The following is a 21,489-nucleotide window of genomic DNA, read 5'->3' as shown; positions in this document are numbered from 1 at the left end:
CAAAACAGGAATCCGGCGAATCAGGAACTAATCCTCGCTTCCCTCTGGTGTTGCGAGTGTCCATGTGCGACGGTAATCGCTTACCATCAGGCGATTCGTTTGCTCGTTTGCCTCCTGTATAAAAAAATATATACCAGAAATTATCCCACAAGGGGGTGAAATCTACTACGAAAGTGGTAGGTGGATATATGGTAATACCTCAGTGTAAAAAGTAACAGTGGTCCGAGTGGTCCGATGGCCTTTGATGTGTACCGAGCTACTAACAATGCGATGACAGCGATGTATGCAGCTCGGGTGCGCGAGAACGTCTCCTCGTCGAACGACTGTATAGACTGGTACCTAGGTACACTGGCGTTCAAAAGTGCATGGACATGTTTCAATGGTAATATTAAGGCATTACGGTCGACATCTATCCATGCACTTTTCAACGCCACTGTACAGTCAGCAGCAGAAGTTGCTAAGCGGACGAGGTGTTCAAAATTACCCTAACACGCTCTTATTCTCTTAACAATAAAGTCGCGTCACGATCATTTTGAACACCTGGCTCGCTTAGCAACTTCTGCTGCTGACTGTACCTACTAATTCTACGCTAACTATATAAGTAGTGGGCAGAAACTTAGTAAAATAAAAACTTGTAACAAAATGTTCCAAATCGCATATAAAACATCATAATTAGCACATTACCCAACGATATCTTTGCAAAAAGATATAATGATCGAAACGATAACTCCAATACATGCTCATTATCTCGCATCGATATATTATCTTATCAGATAAGTTCAGTAAATACAACTCAGCTGTGTAACACAATGCATTCATTGCTGGCCGGCAACACCCGCGTTGCACTTATCAGGTGTTTAAAGTTCTGCGATTAGTGATTGTAATCAAAGTTGATTGATAATCATTCGGTTAATGCATGGAACTAAGCCTAGATAAGTTAGAGTGTTTAGGTGCAGTGTTTGAAGATTTTATGCGAGTAATGTGAGTATATTTGTTATATTTGAGTGTGGTTTCAGTTGAGCATTGTTTAATTTAATCCCAGGCAATCCCAGCAGCATAAACAAGCAAGGAACTTTGCTAAAAAACATGAGCATAACATTTTGCTCACAACGAGCAAAATCAGAGAAAAAAGATTCTCACGCTGATCTTGCATGATCAAGATTTCATACTAATCATACTGCGGGACGAATACAACTAAGGAAAATAAAATTGATGTAGTTTTGTGCACTGTCATGTTGGCAAACTAAGCAGGTAACTTAGATAACGACATATTCTAGAAGTGTTTCTATAGGTAGTAGGTACATACCTAACTATATAAATATCATAATATCCATTCAAAAGGTCTCTCTGTTTTGAAGAAAAGTTTATGTAGGCTAAAAAACTTAACTGGTCTCCAACTTATCAGCGGTGTTTAGCATCAATAGTATCCATTTCGATTTCTCCATATTCATTCTTGTCTCGTAAATGGTAGGTAATTGCATTGGTGTTTGACTTAGATCATTGAGCATTTATTCGAGATCTTCAAATATATATGGACCATTAGTTGCCTGACAATAAAGATAATATATTCATTCATTTAAAGGTTGAATGGGTTTCTAATAGCCCTAATAGGCGAGCGCAGCGAAGCTCTATTCTCTATCTCTATTTCATCTTAGGCAAAAATACTTTTCCATATCTGTGTGGATGTCCTACTATAGGGACCGTGCTCGTTGGAGGGTCTGCCATCTCTGACCTGATACGAAAACATAAACATGTAGGTACATTGCCAAAGCAAGTGCTGCGATCTGCCGTTCTCGTACGTTTTCTTATGCATAGTAGGTTCTGCCATCTTGTGGGCTACATCTGAAGAATAAACTTTACATTTACGCCTCGCGCCAAAAATCTAACGGCTTCTGTGCTGCCCCCTATAGTTCATGCACGATCCCTATAAGTACTGGTCTCGTTTTTCAGCAGCATTTGGTGTAATAAACGATTATGATTATGATTAATTTGGTGAGCGGGTTCGATCATTATAGTTCGTTTTTTTTACCATTAGAAAGAGGTAAACAATCTTGATGTGGCTTTTAATTGAAAACATTTTTTAAAAATAAGGCACGCACGGCAAATATGTAACAATTATGAATCTAAAACGACCATTTATATTCTTCTGCTTTCAAAAGTAATAAATATACTGCGTCAAGCAAATCTTGTCAGTAGAAAAAGGCGGCAAATTTGAAAAATCGCGGGCTAGCAACACTGTGTTCGAATAATTCCAAAATCGCGTGTCACTGTCATCTGTGTTTTATCTGTGGCCAACTTGTTTGTTGACATTCTGAATCGTTTTTATTTCAAGAGATATTTCTGCTGTGACCTGTGATATTTTCTGATATTTAATAAGATTGTGCATTACCTTAAGCAAAGCGAAGCCTGCAATGTATAATCATACTCGTTGATAGTACACATTACTAAAATTTTAGGTTATGACAAGTACTGGAAGAACATGGGAAGAACTTGGGAACTTTTAAGATTATGTGCAGTTTTTTTTGTTTTAGGGTTAAAAGGCATAAATAAAATTAAAACGTATGCCTAAATCTATCCAATAAGACCACACATTGTGTCCTGGAAACCGTCCATAGGCCCACATATCTTAATATTTTCAGCGACTGATTCGACTACATAATTTACAAAGGTAAACTTTTAAAACAGTATTAAGAACTTTGATTACATCGCCGTTCTTTCGCAACATTACCTAATCCTTACATATGTTTGTTGCAGGATTAAATCTTGCTCAATATGAGGCGTTTGGAGTAGGTAGTTTCTCTTCAGGAGTTCAGTTAGACAATACTACTACGGCGGTTTATATACGTGTACAGCTCAACCAAGACGAAAAATAAATTTATTATTTAAATATGTAACAAAAATATTGAGAGCTTAAATATTGATGGAATAGATTATTCTTGTATAAGTTGTCCTTATGTTGGTCATCAAGAAAATATATTATTTAGGCTAATTTGTTTCATGCTCTCAGCTACTGCACATATATACCTATGGGAAATCCTAGTTTATACTTGCTGAAACAGGTACAGTCAGCAGCAAAAGTTTCTAAGCGGGCCAGGTGTTCAAAATGATCTTGACGTGACTTTATTATTAAGAGAATAAGAGTGTGTCAAGGTAATTTTGAATACCTGGCCCGCTTAGCAACTTTTGCTGTTGACTGTACCTATGTATCTTTTTAAAAGAAGCTTTAAGTCGCTTTACATACCTGTTTGTTCAATATAAGAAAATAATGTAGTCAGCATTCATATGGAGCACTAGACGCAGTGTAGGTATAATGTTAGAAAAGTATTTTCACATTTCCAAAATGACAAGTCTTGAATAGCCTAATGTGCAAGTTAATAAAATTTCCTAACAGTATTCTCCTGATATATAAATGCCTTGTTTAATTATCAGCATACCAAATACTTATAATTTAGCCGATATGTGTAACATTTTTAGCCCATACACAAAACAGCAGCATGAGCAAAATGTTACCAAACTAGCATGTAAAGAGTATCCCTGAACTATAATTATACATACCATACACAACATAACAATATTATAATTGTGTTATATTTCTCAAACATATTTCCTAAACTTTAGCCTGGCAAACACAACTAGCCAGTTAGTCAGATCCAAGAAAATTATACTTACTCATAGCTTTAGCATAAGACAAAGAGTATGATTCACTCTGTCTTTACACAGTCAGTCCTGGGCCAAACTACATAAAGAATCTATTTTATGCCTGCCACAGAACCCTACAAATTATAATTTGAATAGAAGAATAGAATCTCTTAGCACCATGAAATAAAATAGGTACCAAGGGTTAAATTAGACAAATTACTGTTAAACTAAACTAAAAATATTTAGTTTACCCAAGAAATGTTTATTGTAAGTTAATTTATTTATTTATAATCATTTATTTCAGGCAAGACCCATATAAGTGTTAGTAACAGGACTTAAATACTAATGTTAATTAAAGTTATATAGGGAAGATAAGGAGTCCTTATGTTTGGAAACTTAAATTACACATTTTGTAACAAATCTGTTTTATGCTTAAGATGCAATAGATGACTACAGAGTATTATGATGCTTGGTTGAAGTGACCAGGTAACCTTGGTAACTTCATATTTTTTCAATGAATGCCCTGAATTAAAGTGTAGGTAAATTAAAGTGACCCTCATCTTCTCTTACATTTAAATTAAATAAGCACCCAAATATCATTTGTTTTATTTTTATTATGTATATTGTACAATATATACCAATCAAAATATTACACAGGTAGGTATGTGATATTGATCCAGAAAAGTACACTAATTTACATTAACAAGTGGCATATTATATTGTAAGTATCAAATATTCCACAATTTCCATTTTGCTATGATCAAAATTGAATTCCAACTGAGAAATCTAATAAAATATTAAAATCCAGTAGGACATCTACCTGCGGAAGCAATGATTTTATTCATACATTCTAGTTTAATGGCATCTCTTCTTCTTTGTCGTTCCCTCATGACTGAGGATCGTGACCAATTACTATGTCCCTCCATTTATCGCGAACAAGGGCTATGGGGGTGCCCTCTGCATGGAACCACATGCTTGTTTTATGGAATCCGACCATCTTGCAGGGGCTCTTCCTGTAGCGCGCTTGCCTTCAACCTGCCCCAGTATGATGTCACGTTCGAAGCTGTGGTGTGGCGACCGCATTATGTGCCAAAAGAATCTAAGAGCCCTCCTGGCAGATTGTTGAGAGTCGTTTGGTGATTTTGAGCTCTCTCAGAATGGTTTAATGGCATAGACCGCTTCTAATTGTAATTTGATATCTTCAAATTTGTTAATCATTTTGACTAACATGGCTTTTAAATTGTCCGTCCATATTAAATAACAATTTCTAAAATTTTCAATAAGCCGCAAGTGACAATTTGAATTGACGTACGTAGGGCGCGCTCAGCGGAAAAAAAAATCATATTCGTTTTAGTTCGACGTACATTGCTGCTTTTCTTAGCGCAATACTGCTCTTTGAGTGTTGCCCTACTTTAGTTTGCTTTACATTGCTACTGACAAGATTTGCTTGACGCACTAGTTACTGATTTTTATAAAGCGTTTTTTAATTAAAAGACATGTCAAAATCGCTTACCTTCTTTCTAATGCCAAAAAAACGAACTATAGGAATAGGTATACAATTATTTTGCTGATTCTGTTTTTAAAAATCTTTTAAAATGGCGGAGCACTGGGTGTTCTCGAGGTCTATACCTCTGCACACAGCCACTAGTACGTATACAGGGTGTTTGGTCCATCGTTTGCCAAATTAAAATAGCGGATAAGTGGGGTTGTTTTCTATCTTTTCACGCCCTTTAAAAAATCTTTGGGCCCACGAGTATTTTTTTTTTTTGCTTTTTTTGTTGTTTTTGAAAAATCTTCAGGGCCGACTCGTTTAAACTTAAATTAAAAAAAAAGTAAGTGGTAGAGAGATGCAACGTTTATTGCGTCGTGATGTCTAACGTTAAACGGTTTTATCAAATTCAAAATTACTGACATTTAACCTCTAGTTTTTTTTTTAATCCTCAAATGTTTTACAACATGTAAAAATTTACACCAAAGTCAACTTTGATTTTCAATTAAAAAGTAAACAAAAAGAGACCACGTTCTTGAAATTACTTTACGAAATTCTGTGTTCTGTCCTTTTTCTAATGATGTACAAAAATCCCAAAAAACCTTTCATGAACTTAATTTTCTCCCGATGTTTTGTAACGGACGCAACAGGCAAAAATTATCGATGCCTAAACATTGACGCTGTAATCTCCTTTGAAATCCCCTTTGCCTATCCACACGCGGGTTTTGTTTCAGCCAGGGGCGTATTTACCCTAGGGCCAAGGGGGCCATGGCCCGGGGCGGCAGGCCGCGGGGGGGCGGCGAAGCGGCTCGCGGCTTTTTCTGGGCGCCTTTTATAATCAAACTTAGCTATATTTTTTATTATATTTTAATTGACATTTAAATTAATAAACAAACGAACGCTTCAAACCCCACCAATTGCTTAAAATATCTACCAACAAGTAGGTACTAAATTAAGCAACATTTTCGTTCAAGAAGCACTAGGCTGAGTAGGCTGAAGCCTAGGGCGGCAGATTTTAGGGGGCGGCAAATTTGGGTCAAAAAAATATTTTATTTGCTGTTCAGATAGGGTCGACCATGGTCTAATAAAACATGGTCTTCCATTCCCAGAGTGACACGGGCCTACGTCACAATAACATTGCCACTTTATTTCAACATAACATGTTACATGGGTACATTATACCTATGGTTAATAAGTTAAAATATTTCTTTATAATTTTATAATTTTCATTTATATGTATTTTAGCTTAAATTTTACAATAACACGTCATTTTTAATTACTCGTTAGCAATATCTTCCGATTCACGAAAGAAATTTCAGACTTTCGGGTAATTCTGTTTATACTACTGGCAACACAGGATAGCGCTGTGCACATTTGACAATTCGGATCTAGATAACTTCATGCCCTGACCGTCATCCTTGTCGAACGCGTGTTAATTGTTATTTCCTTCTCGCTCAGTGTCAGCAGTCGCAGTGTTTTCCAAACTTTTCACGCCGTAAGCTTGGTAATTAATGTGTAACTGTCAATTAGTTTTTCAAACGTTTGTCTTGTATAGATAAATAAAGTTTAATTTAATACATTAGATTTGTTTTATTTTACTATGTTTCTACATGAATAACTTAAAATTAATGCCGTTAAAATAATTTTCACCGTTGGTTAAAATTCTCCCACATTTCAAAGTTTGAGAACCTGTAAACAGCATGATGACGTAGGCGCGTGTCAGTTAGGTCATACGCGAATCTCGGAATGGAGTACCAGGCGGAGTATATTATTATACCATGGGGTCGACCAGAATTTTGTCGCTCCCCTATTTATTTGTAAAATTTAAATAACAAGCATTATTTGTCGATTTTGCCGCCCTCTGTCATGTCAAGACCCTTTATATTGAGACAGACAGACGGCCGGACGGACAACAAAGTGATCCTTTATCTATATAGGTTCCGTTTTTTCCTTTTGAAGTACGGAACCCTAAAAAATTATCTACTATTTTCTCGAAAAAATTTCGCGCTCGCTACGCTCGCGTTTTCACTTACGTGCCTACATTATTTGTGACTCATCGGACTACATTGGGCGGTTCTTGTGTCTTCGTGGTATTGAATCTCACTAAATTGTTCTGATTCCATGCCGAAACTCAGTACAGATAGATAGAGTGCTTTCGATATCAGATACAAATACAATACTTTTCATGACTTTCCAGCACCACAGAATGAGGGATAATGGTACGGCCTGTGTAATACGCATTACGCATCCCTACTACTGTCTGAAGCAAGAATCTGCATAGCAATGATTATCATTGATATGCAGTAATGACAGCATAGAACCTAGTGCAACGCCAGCGGCAATGTCCACACTATCGGAGCAGCTTCCGTCTACTCGTCTAAAAAGCTAGCGAACCATTTGTATAACATAGTCCCTCGAGCAGACTCGATGCCAGACCCGACCGAACTCCTTAGCTATAATAGCTATATCCAGCCTGACTGCCAATGCCTCACCTTGATTCTCAATGGCCAAAACCCAGCAGTACCCACCGGTCACCGATCAGATCAGGCAAATATAACGAGGTCGTCATTGAGTGACAAAAACGGCCCATATAAATCTGTATCTAGAATAGTGACATTAGTGACGTCACCTTTCTGCACTCAAAAGAATAAAAAAATATCTACGTTCCACTATCAGCGAAGAGCGCCTGAATAGCTTAGCTCTTCTTAATATAGAAGCTGAGCTGACAAACGTTTTAAATGGGGTTGGCCGGTGGAAGTTTTTAGCAGATGGCGCCATCATAGCTTGCCCCGTCAATCCCTAGAATTGTGTCAAATTTTTGTTTTTTTAATACCCTGGATGCCAGCTCTTTAAGCCAAATCTCATAGAAAAAGGGGCAAGCTATGATGGCGCCATCTAGGCAAACCTTTGACAGTTGCCAACCCCATTACGACAGCGTCATTGATGATTTTGTCAACCAATTTATACATAGGAAAACAATGTAAATGCTTATGTGAGTAAATGGTCTGCGGATGAAATTAAAAGACGAATTGCTATTACAAGATCTGCCATGGAGAAGTTGAAGAGGATATGGCAGGACAGAAATATCACCAAAGCCACCAAAGTCCAATTAGTGCGGTCTCTCGTATTCCCTATATTACTGTATGGTGCTGAGACATGGACAGTGAAGGAGCGAGAGAGACAAAGAATCGACGCACTCGAAATGTGGTGTTGGAGACGAATGCTGCGAGTATCTTGGACACAACACCGTACAAACGTCTCCATACTTGAAGAACTTAAGGTGAAAGAGAGGCTCTCAGCTACGGTCAGAGCGCGTATCCTCAGATACTTCGGACATGTGACGCGACGTGGAGAGCAGGCCATGGAGAGACTTGTTGTCCAGGGACGGGTCAATGGCTGTAGGTCAAGAGGACGTTCCCCAATGCGTTGGACGGATCAGATAAAAGCCCTTACCAACACCCCACTTAACACATGTGCCAGAGAAGCATCTGCCAGGGAGAACTGGCGTAGAATCGTTCGTCGTTCAACGTGACCACGACTGCTCTGTCAAGAGTAATTCGACGGAGAAAAAGAGTAAATGGTAAATGTTTAGTTTTATTTTTTTATTTCACACCCCAAAGGTTTTTTTTTCTTAAATAAAATACTTTATCGTCACTGATGAAGGGGGCGGCAAATCAAAATGGCCCGGGGCGCCAAATTTGTAAATACGCCTCTGGTTTCAGCGATGAGGTTTGCTGGTTGTGAAGGTTTAAAACTTATCTTTCGTAAATTTAGTTGAAGGTGCTATCTCCCTCTTACAGCATAAAAGCTGTTAGGTTCCGACGTCGCGTCGCGTCCATAGTTAATTTGTGTTTGGTTTTGTCTATCAAATTGTAATTAAGTGTGAACGCGCCTTATTAGTGGGAGACCGTTTATAAAAAAAAACGGGTTGCACTCCGGGAGCGCCGACAGAAGTGAAAACTGAATGACTAGTCCAAAATGTCTGCAGCACTATGTATAATTGACCCATCCTCCTTTCTATTGAAAAACTTTAGTTCCGAAATTGCTGGTCAGTGAGCTTGTTTAAAATTCGAAATTCAAATTTGTAGCGTTAATTGTTTAAAATTCGAATAGAAATTGTATAGTTACCTTGCAGACCTCGCATCTAAATATATTTGGTCATGATATTTTGAGTTTTATTCATCAGTACTAGAGTTCACTTTTATTAGCGATTTCATCAAGATGTAGCTTTATTGAATTATATTGGAGTGATATAAAGTTAGAATGTAACTGTGAGATCCTCGTATTTCAGCCCGTACAAGATTAGAACATTGAGCTTTATTGCTTAATATAAAAGTCCAGTTTTAAATAATTGACCTGATTATGATACTGGTGAATAACATTGTCCGTCACACATAACATAAAGTCACGCAAGCGCCCTGCGCCGCCTACATGAAACAGCAGGCTCAGGCATACATTTTCGCCGTGCGGAAGAAAGAGAGAAGAGACGCCTTACGCGTTACGCGTTACGCTGTCTCGAGTTTATCATTTTTTCCCCACCTCAAAAAGTGCTCAGCGCCGCTAAAGAAGTTTCACTTCAAAAACTTAGGCGCGAAACGCGGGAAATGTAACCGATGTCGGAATTTAAAAAGCCATAAAAAGAACAGAACAGGGATTTCAAAGGAGATTAAACCGTCAATGTTTAGGCATCGATAATTTTTGCCTGTTGCGTCCGTTACATAACATCGGGAAAAAATGAAGTTCATGAATGGTTTTTTTGGGATTATTGTACATTATTAGAAAGAGGACAGAACACACAATTTTGTAAAGTAATTTCAAGAACGTGGTCTCTTTTTGTTTTTTTTTAAATTGAAAATCAAAGTTGACCTTGGTGTAAATTTTCACATGTTGTAAAACATTTGAGGGTTAATAAAAAAAAACTAGATGTTAAATGTCAGTAATTTTGACTTTGGTAAAACCGTTTAACGTTAGACATCACGACGCAATAAACGTTGCATCTCTCTACCACTTACTTTTTTTATTTTATTTAAGTTTAAACGAGTCGGCCCTGAAGATTTTTCAAAAACAACAAAAAAAGCAAAAAAAAATACTAGTGGGCCCAAAAATTTTTTAAAGTGCGTGGAAATACAGAAAACTACCCCACTTATCCGCCATTTTAATTTGGCAAACGATGGACCAAACACCCTGTATATACGTTATTGCTATACGTACCTACTATGATTATTTAAATATTTATGTAGATACATAACAAAAGCAATCAATTATAATATTAACGTTGCTGATTATTAATTAACCTAGAAAAAGATGAAACAATGAGTAGGTACAATTTAATCTCGATATCTACGTCATGAAGTCTATCTACAAGTAAAACCTAGGTAGGTAGCTAAATTAGGCAGACATTCTGAGGGGCTACCGCGAAAACCGAAATTCGCAAATTGCGGGGATCTTTCTCTTTTACTCCAATGAAGGCGTAATAAGAGTGACAGAGAAAAATGCCCGCAATTTGCGAACTTCGATTTTCGCGGTTATAGCCCTGAATTGCGAACCAGTGGGGCACGCCCCTCTAGCCCCTCTAGGGGGTCCGGGGGTCTTCATCATCATCATCATATCAGCCCTTTATCGCCCACTGCTGAGCATAGGCCTATATTCTAGTACGCCACTTGTCCCTGTCCTGAGCTAATCCGGGGGTCTTAGCTTGGTCTAACTCTACCTATCTCCTATCTAAATTTGATATATTTGACTAAGGTGCAGGTTTTTCCATTTTCATTCGGCAATTTCTTCCATGTTTTACATTATTAACTAGAGTGCCACATATGTTCAGATAGCGAAAAATATATGTTCTAGTTAATAATGTAAAACATGGAAGATATTTCGATTATTTGAAATTATCCCGCAGTTGAAATGGCCCCCGTGCACCTTATCGCATGATTTTTTTCCTACTTATTTGCAGACCATGTGCTACAACTAAAACAATGGACAAGTTGATGTCCTTCTTCCAGCCAGAGAAGCGGCGGGCCAGCAAAAAAGAAGAGGACTTGGAGGAGCGAGATGTATCGGTGGCCGAGGATAGGAGGAAATGGTCCATTTCCCGGTCGGGCCGCATGAAACAGGCCAATAAGAAGAGGCATAGCGTCGCTAAAGATCTTTATGGAGAGGTAAGACCTTTGGAGTTCATCGACATTTTTTTTAAATACTAGGTACGTCTTTGGCAAACAAGCATGTGCCCCATATACGGCATAGGGTGTAATTGAAACAACAACTCGCCGTCGAGGCTATTAATACAGACCATGCAAGCAGTAGGTAGGGAGACTATTTTTTTTCACGCTTGTGTAAGCCAGCAACTGCTAGTACTTGTGGCGTAACGTGAACTAATCTATCCGAGGGCGAAAACACATCTGCGAGGCCCTTTTCAATGTGTATTCCCAAGGTAATAAAAAGGTTCGCTTTGCAAGGCCTCCCCAAGTGCGAGGCCATGGGCGAGGGCCCCATTCTCCCACGCCTAGCTACGCCACTGACTGAAGCTAGCTGTAGGCTGTGTGCTAGTGTACCAGTGGCGAACAGCTTTTGCGCTGACGACGCTTGGCTGGTTTACTTGGCATTGATAGCCTATTCCATCCAAATCTTAAAATAATGCAAGCTAAAACCAAGTGAATTTTGAATAAAATTCTAGATGTACGCACGTACAGATAAAATGTTGTGCTTATCGCATTTTGAACGTATTGAATTAACGAATCATGTGATTTGTTTAGGTAAACAAATTGAGGTACCAATAGGTACCAACGAAGGGTCTAAAATGTCATTGAAAATTTTCAGGCTTGCGTTCCTGTAGAAAAACCAAAAACTCTGGAGTACCACGTAAACATTCCCGTCAAACCTGTGGAGGCATCCAAACCTGACGGGAGCCCTAGCGAACCAAAGTCTCCAGAGGAGGAGATCGAGAGTGCGTTTGAAATACTGGATAAAGAGGATAAAATTGATAAGTTGGATGCTTCCTAGAGTCGAACCTAGCTAACTGTCACAGACTTTGCAATTACAACGCGTAGTGACACTATCATACTTTGTTACGTCTAAGTCGGTGGAGAGTTAGCTTAGACGGACTTTAGCAGCATATGTGTGATAAGTTTAAAAACCTGTACCTACTTTTATAAAAGTCTGAGATCCCGAAAGTAAGCTAAACAGATGGTCTGTACGTGTAAACCAGTAATTGTTAACTAATGTATAATTTTATAACAATTAATATCTACTCGGCTACGATTTATCAATTTTGAATAGATTAGATACAATCTTAGATATCTCGTATAATTAGTTCAAAAAATCGTGTAGGTCTGCAGGTACGTAGGTAATAGTAACATTACTTACATTTAATATAATTAATTAACGTTACCTAAGCTCATTTACATTATCATACAATGTTGGTTCTACAAAAGTTTGATAGGTACCTAAGTACTTTAATTTTGATCAAACATCTGGTTCAAATCTCTCAAGTCGTTGTTGTAGTTTAGTTGAAAATGTAATTTTTGACACACTTTTTTATAACACTTTAAACTCTCGCGTTTTGTACACATATTTAATTACACAAACGGGTCTACCGCGATATAAACATTAAACATTACAATAAACATTAAACTTTAACGGGTAGCTGCAATTTCTTTGTCTACCCCGAACATTTTTATAAACTAATTTCGGGTAGTTTAGTGGTGTTTTATTAATATCTCCGTTGACATTTGTTGGGACGTCAGTCTTTCCGTGACCACAGCTGGTGCAACTCAGCTGAAACGTCGGAATTAAAGGTAAAAACAATGAAATTATATCGCGGTAGACCAGTTTGTGTAATTAAATACACTTTTTTATATACCTACTGATAATTAATGCTCAACCGACTTTAAAAAAAGGAGGTTTTCTATAGTAGTATGTAGCTAGACTAGCTAGGTAGGTACTTATATTTTGTGATAATCATAACTAATCATAAGGCTAAGTTAATAAAGTGAAAAACTAAGAAATAGGTAAGATTTTAATTTGTATTCTAGAAGAAATAATCATTATGTACTTAATCACCAAAATAAACCATTTTCTTTGATATTGTCCAAGATAAAATAAGTTTAGCTACATGCTAAAACTGATTAAACAGTATGTGTACTAGGAATAGGTGCATTTCTGATAATATGTCGGCAAAGATATGCAATCTTATTATAATTTTACAAACATTGCCTAATTGCAATATGTTGCCGCTGCTTTTGAAAGCGATATGCTATCTTTTTTTCGGCGGCACTATCTTATATTTTAACAATCTAGATTTCGGTGCTACTTAGCTACGCTAATTTGGGCCGTCAAAATATTAACTTTGATCAAATAATTATTGATGGTACCTAAAAGAGATTTATCTACGGTCTAAAGAAACGTGCCTCTGAGTTTGACAGCTGAAGTACAGTCGACGTCAAAGACATGTTTAAATTTTTCGCCTTATTACAAAGGAATAAGGTGCAAAAGTGGAAATATATCTTTGACCAGGCGTGGCTCACTCCGCGATTTCGTCGCTTTGCTACAGGTAGCTAAAAGTACATCCGTTCGGCCTCAATTTTGGGGTTTGCCATAAGCCGCGCGTGGCGCTGTCGCCACCTAGCGGCCATATCTGTGCTGATCGTAACAGACGCGTTTTGTTAGAGAGTGAGGCTTCTGTACCTAGTACTATTATTTATTCTGTGCTTTGACGTCGACTGTAGATGGCATTTTTAAGCGCCATGATTTGTAATTAGTGAGTTTTGGTTGTCACTTGACGATATAATAATATGGCTCGTACAACGCCATCACTATTACTAAGACTCCACTGTCTGTCTGTCACCAGGCTGTATCTCATGAACCGTGATAGTTAGACAGTTGAAATTTTCTCAGATGATGTATTTCTGTTGCCGCTATAACAACAAATACTAAAAAGTACGGACCCCTCGGTGGGCGAGTCCGACTCGCACTTGACCGGTTTTTTCTTAGTCATATCTTTTACTCAATAATTCTTTGCTTCTACTATACCTCAAGCATTACCATACAATTTTGTGAATTGGTCTGTCAAATAAAATTAACTGATTGTGAACAGGTTTTATTTAGCATTATCAAGATTAATTACTTAATTCTAATATAAAAATATATATATTTCGTACAACTATACCTTCAGCTTCTTCTTTTTGGGTTTAATGGGAGGCCCGCCGATCTTGAATACGGTACTGCAAAAAAGAAATGGCCATATTTATTGCGGTTAGAAAAAAATCATATGTCCTATTCAAAAGTTATGACTTATGATAACATAATGTTGATTTGACTTTTAATCCGGAAGTCGCGGGTTCACACCCCGGCCCGTACCAATGAGTTTTTCAGAACTTATGGACGAAGTATCATTTGACATTTACCAGTTGCTTTTCGGTGAAGGAAAACATCATGAGGAAACCGGACTAATCCCAATAAGGCCTAGTTTCCCCTCTGGGTTGGAAGGTCAGATGCTGATGATAGTCGCTTTCGTATAAACTAGTGCCTACGTCAATTCTTGGTATTAGTTGTCAAGCGGACCCCAGGCTCCCATGAGCCGTGGCAAAATGCCGGGATAACGCGGGGAAGGAAGGGATTAAAGATTTGATTAATTATTTAATATGTAGAAAAAAACACCGTAAGTTATAAAACGAGTGTAACACACTTTTAAGGGCCCACTGATTACCAGTCCGCCGGACGATCTCAGCCTGTCAGTTAAAAGCAAAATTTGACAGCTCCAAACAACTGACAGGCTGATGTCGTCCGGCGAACTGGTAATCTGTGGGCCCCTTTAGGGGTAAGAATACTTACTGGCAAGTCGTGCAGATCGGGCTGAATTTGCAGAATACTGAAATGAAAGTTTTTTTTTAAATTACTATGCTTAGAAATTCCGACTCAATTTCAATTTAAATTAATATGCTAGGTAGATAACTTTACACCAACTTTGACCGAAAAACCAAAAAAGTGTCAGTTTACGTCTTCATTAAAAAATAACATTTATGACATCATGGAAGTTATATAACTTCCACACTTTGTCTTGGCAAAGTCCGTGCAGATTTAGCTTGGTCCGACTTATAACTTTAATGCTATGTCAATTTTACTTTATTTTACACAAGACAGATATAAATTTTACTTTAATAGTCGGGTCCACACATAGCGAGCATACGTGCGAGGCAATTTCCTCGCGCATAAAACGGCCAGTGTATAAAGCCGACCACTGACTAACAGTCAGTTGTTCGGAACTGTCAAATTTTTGTTCTAACTGACAGGCCGATATCGTCCGGCGGCCTGTTAGACAGTGGTCGGCTTTAGACGTGCCTCGGCCGAGGTGGAGCGCGCGAGGCACTGGCCGCTTTGTGCGCGAGGAAACTGCCTCGCGCGTATGCTCGCTCTGTGGACCCGGCTACTGGAGTCTTTGCCACTAAAGACGCAACTCACCGCTGAGACAAAGAGAGCATACGTAGCCTATGGAGACCGGCTCGCGGTGGCAGAAGCAGGCGGCGCGGTAGTCCACTCGGCCTCCACCAGGGAGCACCAGGGCTTTGCGCTCGTATGCCTCGGGGAGGAACACCCACTGTAAACATTATAAATTATTAAAATTTAATTGATTGTGATTTCAATTTAATTGACGTGATTTAAAAAATAGTGCCTTATAATAGTTATAATATTTAAAATTTAATCGGCATTATCGCAAATTTATTAATTGCTATCCGCTAACTAATCAGTGTAACCTGTGTTACCTGCGTTGGAACGTCGGAAATAAAGGTACTACTTAGGTCATACTGAAAATTCCTGGACTGGACTTAGAAAAAATAAGTCTTCTCATATATCAGAATCCAGAAACTTTCAGTATGGCCCACGTAACAAATAAATTGGCGACAGTCCCGATAAAATTTTGTTTTAGTAAAGTTCAGAAATTATATTTTCTATTATATAAATATTTTCCCATACCAGCAAATACTGTAACAGTCCTTCTAGAGAAGGTACTTTAAGGTAAAGTCCCCCGGTGATGTCGCAGCCCTGCTGCAGCAAGCTGAGGTGTTTGTCCAGGGAACACACGTCGATCAGCACTTGTTGTTTCTGTAATAATAAATAGATAGTGCCAAAAAAGACACCATATGGTTAATACGGCCATACATATGTTCGCTCCGTCACAGAATCAATTATAGTTCTAGGTACAGAAGGTTCACTCTCTTCTAACAAAACGTGTCTATTACGACAGATATGACCGTAAGGTGGCGCAAGCGCGAGCAGGCGTCCCTTCCGTAGCAGTGCGCGGCAACTACTACTGCTAGACACCAAAACTGGTGTGGGCCGCATGTACCTGTAGCGACGCGACGAAATCGCGGAGTGAGCCACGCTTGGCTCCGTGAATGACTGTGGCGCCGCCCTATTGGGTGTGTGACATATTACCCATTTGACAGTTTGCCAGCTACCAAATAGTATGAAGATGTCGTGCTACGAAAGTTCATATTTTCACCACCTCGTGCGTTGGCGTTGCTTATATTTCCCGCACCACCAACTTCGCACATAACCAATACGTATGTAAACGCTATTTTTGGAGATGTTCAGTAGTATTTCGGTAGATGTAAGCAGCTAAATTGTTAGCTCTGTCAGTCGTGGCTCACTCGCGTCGCTACAAGTACATGCGGCCCACACCAATTTTGGTGTCTAGCAATAGTAGTTGCCGCGCACCACTATGAAAAGGACACCTGATAGCACTTGCGTAGTAATAGACGCGTTTTGTTAGAGAGTGAATCTTATGTACCTATTAGTACTATTATTTATTCTGTGGTTATGTTTGAAAGTTTCTTCATTGTTATACATTGCAAGTATTTGATTTATCTGATGGTGATGTCCCTGAGGTAACACTTAAGGGTTTCACTTCTATTTTTTTCCCTATAAAACCTACATGCATGCCAGATCTCGTGCTTTCTTTTGAATGGGACGATATTACGATAAGTATATTAGCCGTTTTCCACCAAAAGGGTAATTATTGCCGGTTGTCAATCAGGCGCTATTTCCATAAAGTTTCAATTTCAAATCAACCTTATTGACAAACGACAATGTGGTACCTTTTAGTTGAAAACGTCACATGTAAATCTTTAACAATTTACCTGGGCAGTAAAGAACACGTTCATGTAGTTAATATATTGTGCCGCAGTGTCCGAGCTGCCGGTCACTATGAGGATGCGACTGCTCATTCGTACGCCGGGCGATAATTGTCTACGGATCTGAAAAACAAATTAAAATACTGACTGCAACATCATCAATTCTTTTGCATATGCTACAGGTAGGGAGTGCTCCTGTTAGTGGTTTACTATATAAATAGACCCATAATATGGTGGAAAGATTTGTTGGCTATGGATGAGGTCTTGGTGGCTCAGATGGCAGCGCGCTGGAGTATCGATCCAGAGGCCGTGAGTTCAAGTCTCACCCAAGACAGTAATTTTTCCACTTTTAAATTTATTCTAAGTTTATACAAATAGAGTACCGGAACCGGTAATTCCCGGTTCTCGCCATACAAACTCAGTACTGGATGGTACCGGGACGGGAGCATTCCCTAGCTACAGGCTGTTCAAACGTAATGCCTCGTTAGCTTAGGCTGATAATACGGATTAACTTACGGCGTGCAGCAGTACGCGGCGCGCAGTTTTCGTGAACGCTACTTATGCACTGTGAGTGCTTGAAAATGGAGACCTAGGCTCTCAGAAACATCGCGCGTGACTAAAAATACGTGAGTTAAGCCGCATTATTAGCTTAAAGCATTTTAGTCATGTTTAAAAAATTAAACTTACATAAATACATACATATAATCACGCCTATTTCCTGTAGGGGTAAGGGGTAACATTCTTCATACACGCGCAATGCATATAAAATTAAACTCACCCTTCCAATATAGCACAGGGCCATAGCTAAGGCTCCGGCAAGCAGAGATTCCCCAGGCTTGTCTTCTTGCGGCTGGCTCTTTATTAGGTTTACTAGTCTGGAAAATTACAAGACTAAATGTAAGTATCTTTGTCACTTAGTGCCATTGCACCAACCACACTTCTGACTGACTAATCAGCAGAGCTCGGATTTTTCACGGCAAAATAAAACACTATCGGAATCTAGCCAGTGATAAAAACATTATTTTATCGATATCGATAATTCAGTACTAGAAGAAAATACGTCACCAAATAAAATAAATATGTAATAAAACATTTGTATGAAGTTATATATTAGAAGCTATTTCACACACACAGTACACACAGCAGCACATGGCATTTTATTTGTGCAAAGCCGGGTATTCATTAGACTACATTTGTTAATACACTGTTTATGAATTTGATCACTATGTTTTGCAACAAGTTTACCGTAAACACTGTTTCTGAAACTTAGCAGTCCATACTAGTTTAGTTGTTGCTAGGATGTCGCCCGAGGAGGTAGTACTATTTCCATGTATCTAGTGTGAGTGGGGAACACAGCAACATGTTTATGCAACAATATTTCATCATCCTTGTTTATAAACATGTTTTCAGAGGTGATGAAACATCGTGCAACACTGTTTATAAACAGTCATTAAACAGTGTTTATTAACAAAAGTTGCCCGAATACCCGGCTTAATAGTGATAGGAGTAGATAATCATTAGCTTTTAATAATCATAATCTTTTAGAAGACTCATATTCTTTTTAAGAGACCTATCCAACGACACCCCACACAGTAAGGTTGGGGCGAAAAAAAAATTTTTCCCCACTTCATGTGTATGGGAGGTACCCCAAAAAAACATTTTTTTTAGATTTTATTGTACCACTTTTTCGGCGTGGAAAATATACATACTCATACCAAATTTCAGCGTTGTAGCACTAACGGTCACTGAGATAATCCGCGGACGGACGGACGGACAAACATGGCGAAACTATAAGGGTTCCTAGTTGACTACGGAACCCTAAAAATGTATTGAGGCAATACCTGTCATATACTCTAGTAATACTCGATATCGATAAAATAATATTTCAAGCACTGGCTAGATTACGCTAGTGTTTTGTTTTGCCGTGAAAAATCCGAGCTCTGCTAATCAGCATCGCTCAGTAGTTGACTATGAAACTTCCCATACAATAAAATTTAGCGAATGTTTTAACAGTGACAGAGTGATTGGTGCAACCCATGCAGTGTTAGTGAGGCAGGTACCAATTTGATGTTGCTTTGTAAAATACAAATTATATGTATAATGCCTACATTCAATAATGTAGGCACTTGTACACAAAGTAAACATTTATTTCCAAAGTTGAAAATCCTTTTAACAATGTGTTTAAAACTTTAAACCTTTAGCGGCCCACCATACAAAAAAAAAATAATCAAAGGTAAAATAGAATTGAAACAAATCAAAAGCAAGTCACATTGTTATAAATGTTGTAGTTTAACTTTGTATTGCTATTATACTTATTTTTTTTTTAATACTATTCGTATAATTTCAATTTGAATTTTAATATGTATATGATACCACATAAGTGTGAGTGTAAGACTTGTGTGTAAATAAATTAACTCTGTTCCATTTAATAATGATTTAAATTTGATTGGAGGTAATTTGTAGTAGTATAAAGACTAGGACACTAGACTTCACTAGAGGATAACATTATTTCTGTTTTTCATTTTTGGTTTTTGGCAACTACACTCAAATTAATAAAATGCTATGATAATAATACCTTGATTTGATGGTCTTCTCAACAAGGGTAAATAATTCATATTGTCCATCAATCTGCCGCACATCCAGAGGTTTTCCAGGGGATGGATACAAATATTCACTGAAAAAAAAACAAAATGAGATTTTACAATTATTCTCATTGAACAATGGTATTGAACAATCAGCAGCAGAGGTTGCTAAATGGTTGAGGTATTCATATTAGAATAATTAAGCAGAACTTTGAGTGTATTCAAGTAATTTTGAACACCTCGCCTCAACTGAAGCTACTTCCGCTGCTGACTAAATATGGGTATGTTATGTTAGGTTACTCCTGTGTTGAAAACTGATGAGTGGCCCCTATATACCCTGAGGCCCATGGTAATTTGTCCACTCAGCCATTCCAGTACTTACACCACTGCGCAATGTGGACATAAAAACTATTCATTCGTATTTTTCATGCTACTTCAGTCAATCTCAGTACTTTCTGTACCAAGACTGACTGAAATAGCAAGACATGTTAGTGTAGTGTACAATTTATAACACGATAACGTTGCCGTGAAAATACGATAGAAAACAAGCATTTGATACAAGCAAATAAGTTATCAAATAGCTTTTACCTTTTGTGGAAATGGCATCCAATAACTGCCAACTGATTCTTTGACTTCTGCATCAAATGCGAGTTAGAGAACGCAATGACTGCGTCCAGGCAGTTCGTGAGCACTTTAGGGTCTTCAATAATATACCGCTGGTTTGGATTTGTGTCTACTACGATTACAAGCAGGCTGCAGTCGGAAGGAACTAAAACGACAGAAATTAATATTTTTTCGATATATGAATAGTTGTTTTCTATAAAATTGACATCTAATACTTAGGAAAATAAACTATGGATTGGAAAAACAGTTTGTATTGAGTTTTAATCAAACAAACGTTGTAAAAAATACATTTGTAGGTTATAATTTAATGGTTCAAGATTTATCTTTTTAAACGAAAAGAGTGCGAATTGAAGAAATTCATAAAATGTTTACTAGGCTTACTATCGTCATCAGCCATGATTCCAATAAGTTCAAGACTGGTAGATTATAACTATTAATTAATGTTTTGCTTTAGTCACAACAAAACTCACACAACACAAGCAGTAATCATTGACTTTGACATCTGTCAACTGTTGACACTCGAATCTTATATTGCCACATAATAAAATATTTCTTCGGGTAAAGATTTATTCAAAATTTAAAAATACCTAATAATTAATAAGACGCGATAAGCAAAAAACAAGAATATTATACTAGTTGTGTATAATATATACTGCTGGTTGTGTTATTTACAATATTTTGCTATTACATTCTGGCAGTTTCACATCAAAAACTTAGGCTATATGAGTATATGCCATTAAAGCAAATTATGAACATTCAAATTTCTTTTTTTTAAATTTATATGGTTTAGGTACCTTCAGACAGTAACAAGTTTTAGTTTACATCACGTTTAAAGAGGTAGGTTTATAAAATCCTGTAATAATATTAAATGAAAAAACTTTCTAGAAACGATATTGCAATATAATTTCCCCAGGCGTATACAAACTGGCTATTGGCTATTTCAAGAAAACGGGTATATTATTATGTCTGGAACGCAGCCCCAGTGGGGTTTGTGACTTGTGCGCGCTAGACTACCTACCTCAGCACCACG

At 37.8% G+C, this 21,489-nt stretch overlaps 2 protein-coding genes across 2 annotated transcripts; one reads left to right on the top strand and one right to left on the bottom strand.

Moving 5' to 3' along the window:
• Positions 1 to 623: 623 nt before the first annotated feature.
• LOC134801166 (uncharacterized) lies at positions 624 to 14,050 on the top strand. The gene is made up of 3 exons (XM_063773712.1): positions 624 to 981; positions 11,079 to 11,283; positions 11,942 to 14,050. Exons 1-3 carry the CDS (start codon positions 917 to 919, stop codon positions 12,122 to 12,124), a joined length of 453 nt encoding a protein of 150 aa, XP_063629782.1. The 5' UTR covers positions 624 to 916; the 3' UTR covers positions 12,125 to 14,050.
• A 156-nt stretch (positions 14,051 to 14,206) lies between these two features.
• On the bottom strand, positions 14,207 to 20,957 carry LOC134801153 (general transcription factor IIH subunit 3). The gene is made up of 9 exons (XM_063773694.1): positions 20,841 to 20,957; positions 20,424 to 20,604; positions 19,829 to 19,927; positions 18,032 to 18,128; positions 17,260 to 17,376; positions 16,094 to 16,222; positions 15,581 to 15,716; positions 14,954 to 14,990; positions 14,207 to 14,343 (listed from the first exon to the last, which is right to left on the bottom strand). Exons 1-9 carry the CDS (start codon positions 20,854 to 20,856, stop codon positions 14,283 to 14,285), a joined length of 873 nt encoding a protein of 290 aa, XP_063629764.1. The 5' UTR covers positions 20,857 to 20,957; the 3' UTR covers positions 14,207 to 14,282.
• Between the last annotated feature and the right edge of the window lie 532 nt (positions 20,958 to 21,489).

The sequence above is a fragment of the Cydia splendana genome, chromosome 21 (assembly GCF_910591565.1).
Source record: "Cydia splendana chromosome 21, ilCydSple1.2, whole genome shotgun sequence".
NCBI lineage: Eukaryota > Metazoa > Arthropoda > Insecta > Lepidoptera > Tortricidae > Cydia > Cydia splendana.
This window is presented reverse-complemented; position numbering and strand designations above follow the sequence as displayed.

What these genes read in the sequence shown, in the direction of transcription:
- LOC134801166 (XM_063773712.1), top strand. Translation starts at nt 917, where the DNA reads ATGGAACTAAGCCTAGATAAGTTAGAGTGTTTAGGTGCAGTGTTTGAA. An exon ending in GAAGATTTTATGCGAGTAAT is followed by an intron (nt 982 to 11,078) that starts GTGAGTATATTT and finishes ACTTATTTGCAG; the next exon opens with ACCATGTGCTACAACTAAAA. An exon ending in CTAAAGATCTTTATGGAGAG is followed by an intron (nt 11,284 to 11,941) that starts GTAAGACCTTTG and finishes GAAAATTTTCAG; the next exon opens with GCTTGCGTTCCTGTAGAAAA.
- LOC134801153 (XM_063773694.1), bottom strand. An exon ending in GAGAAGACCATCAAATCAAG is followed by an intron (nt 18,129 to 19,828) that starts GTATTATTATCA and finishes GTAATTTTCCAG; the next exon opens with ACTAGTAAACCTAATAAAGA. An exon ending in ATGCTCTCTTTGTCTCAGCG is followed by an intron (nt 14,991 to 15,580) that starts GTGAGTTGCGTC and finishes CTTTCATTTCAG; the next exon opens with TATTCTGCAAATTCAGCCCG.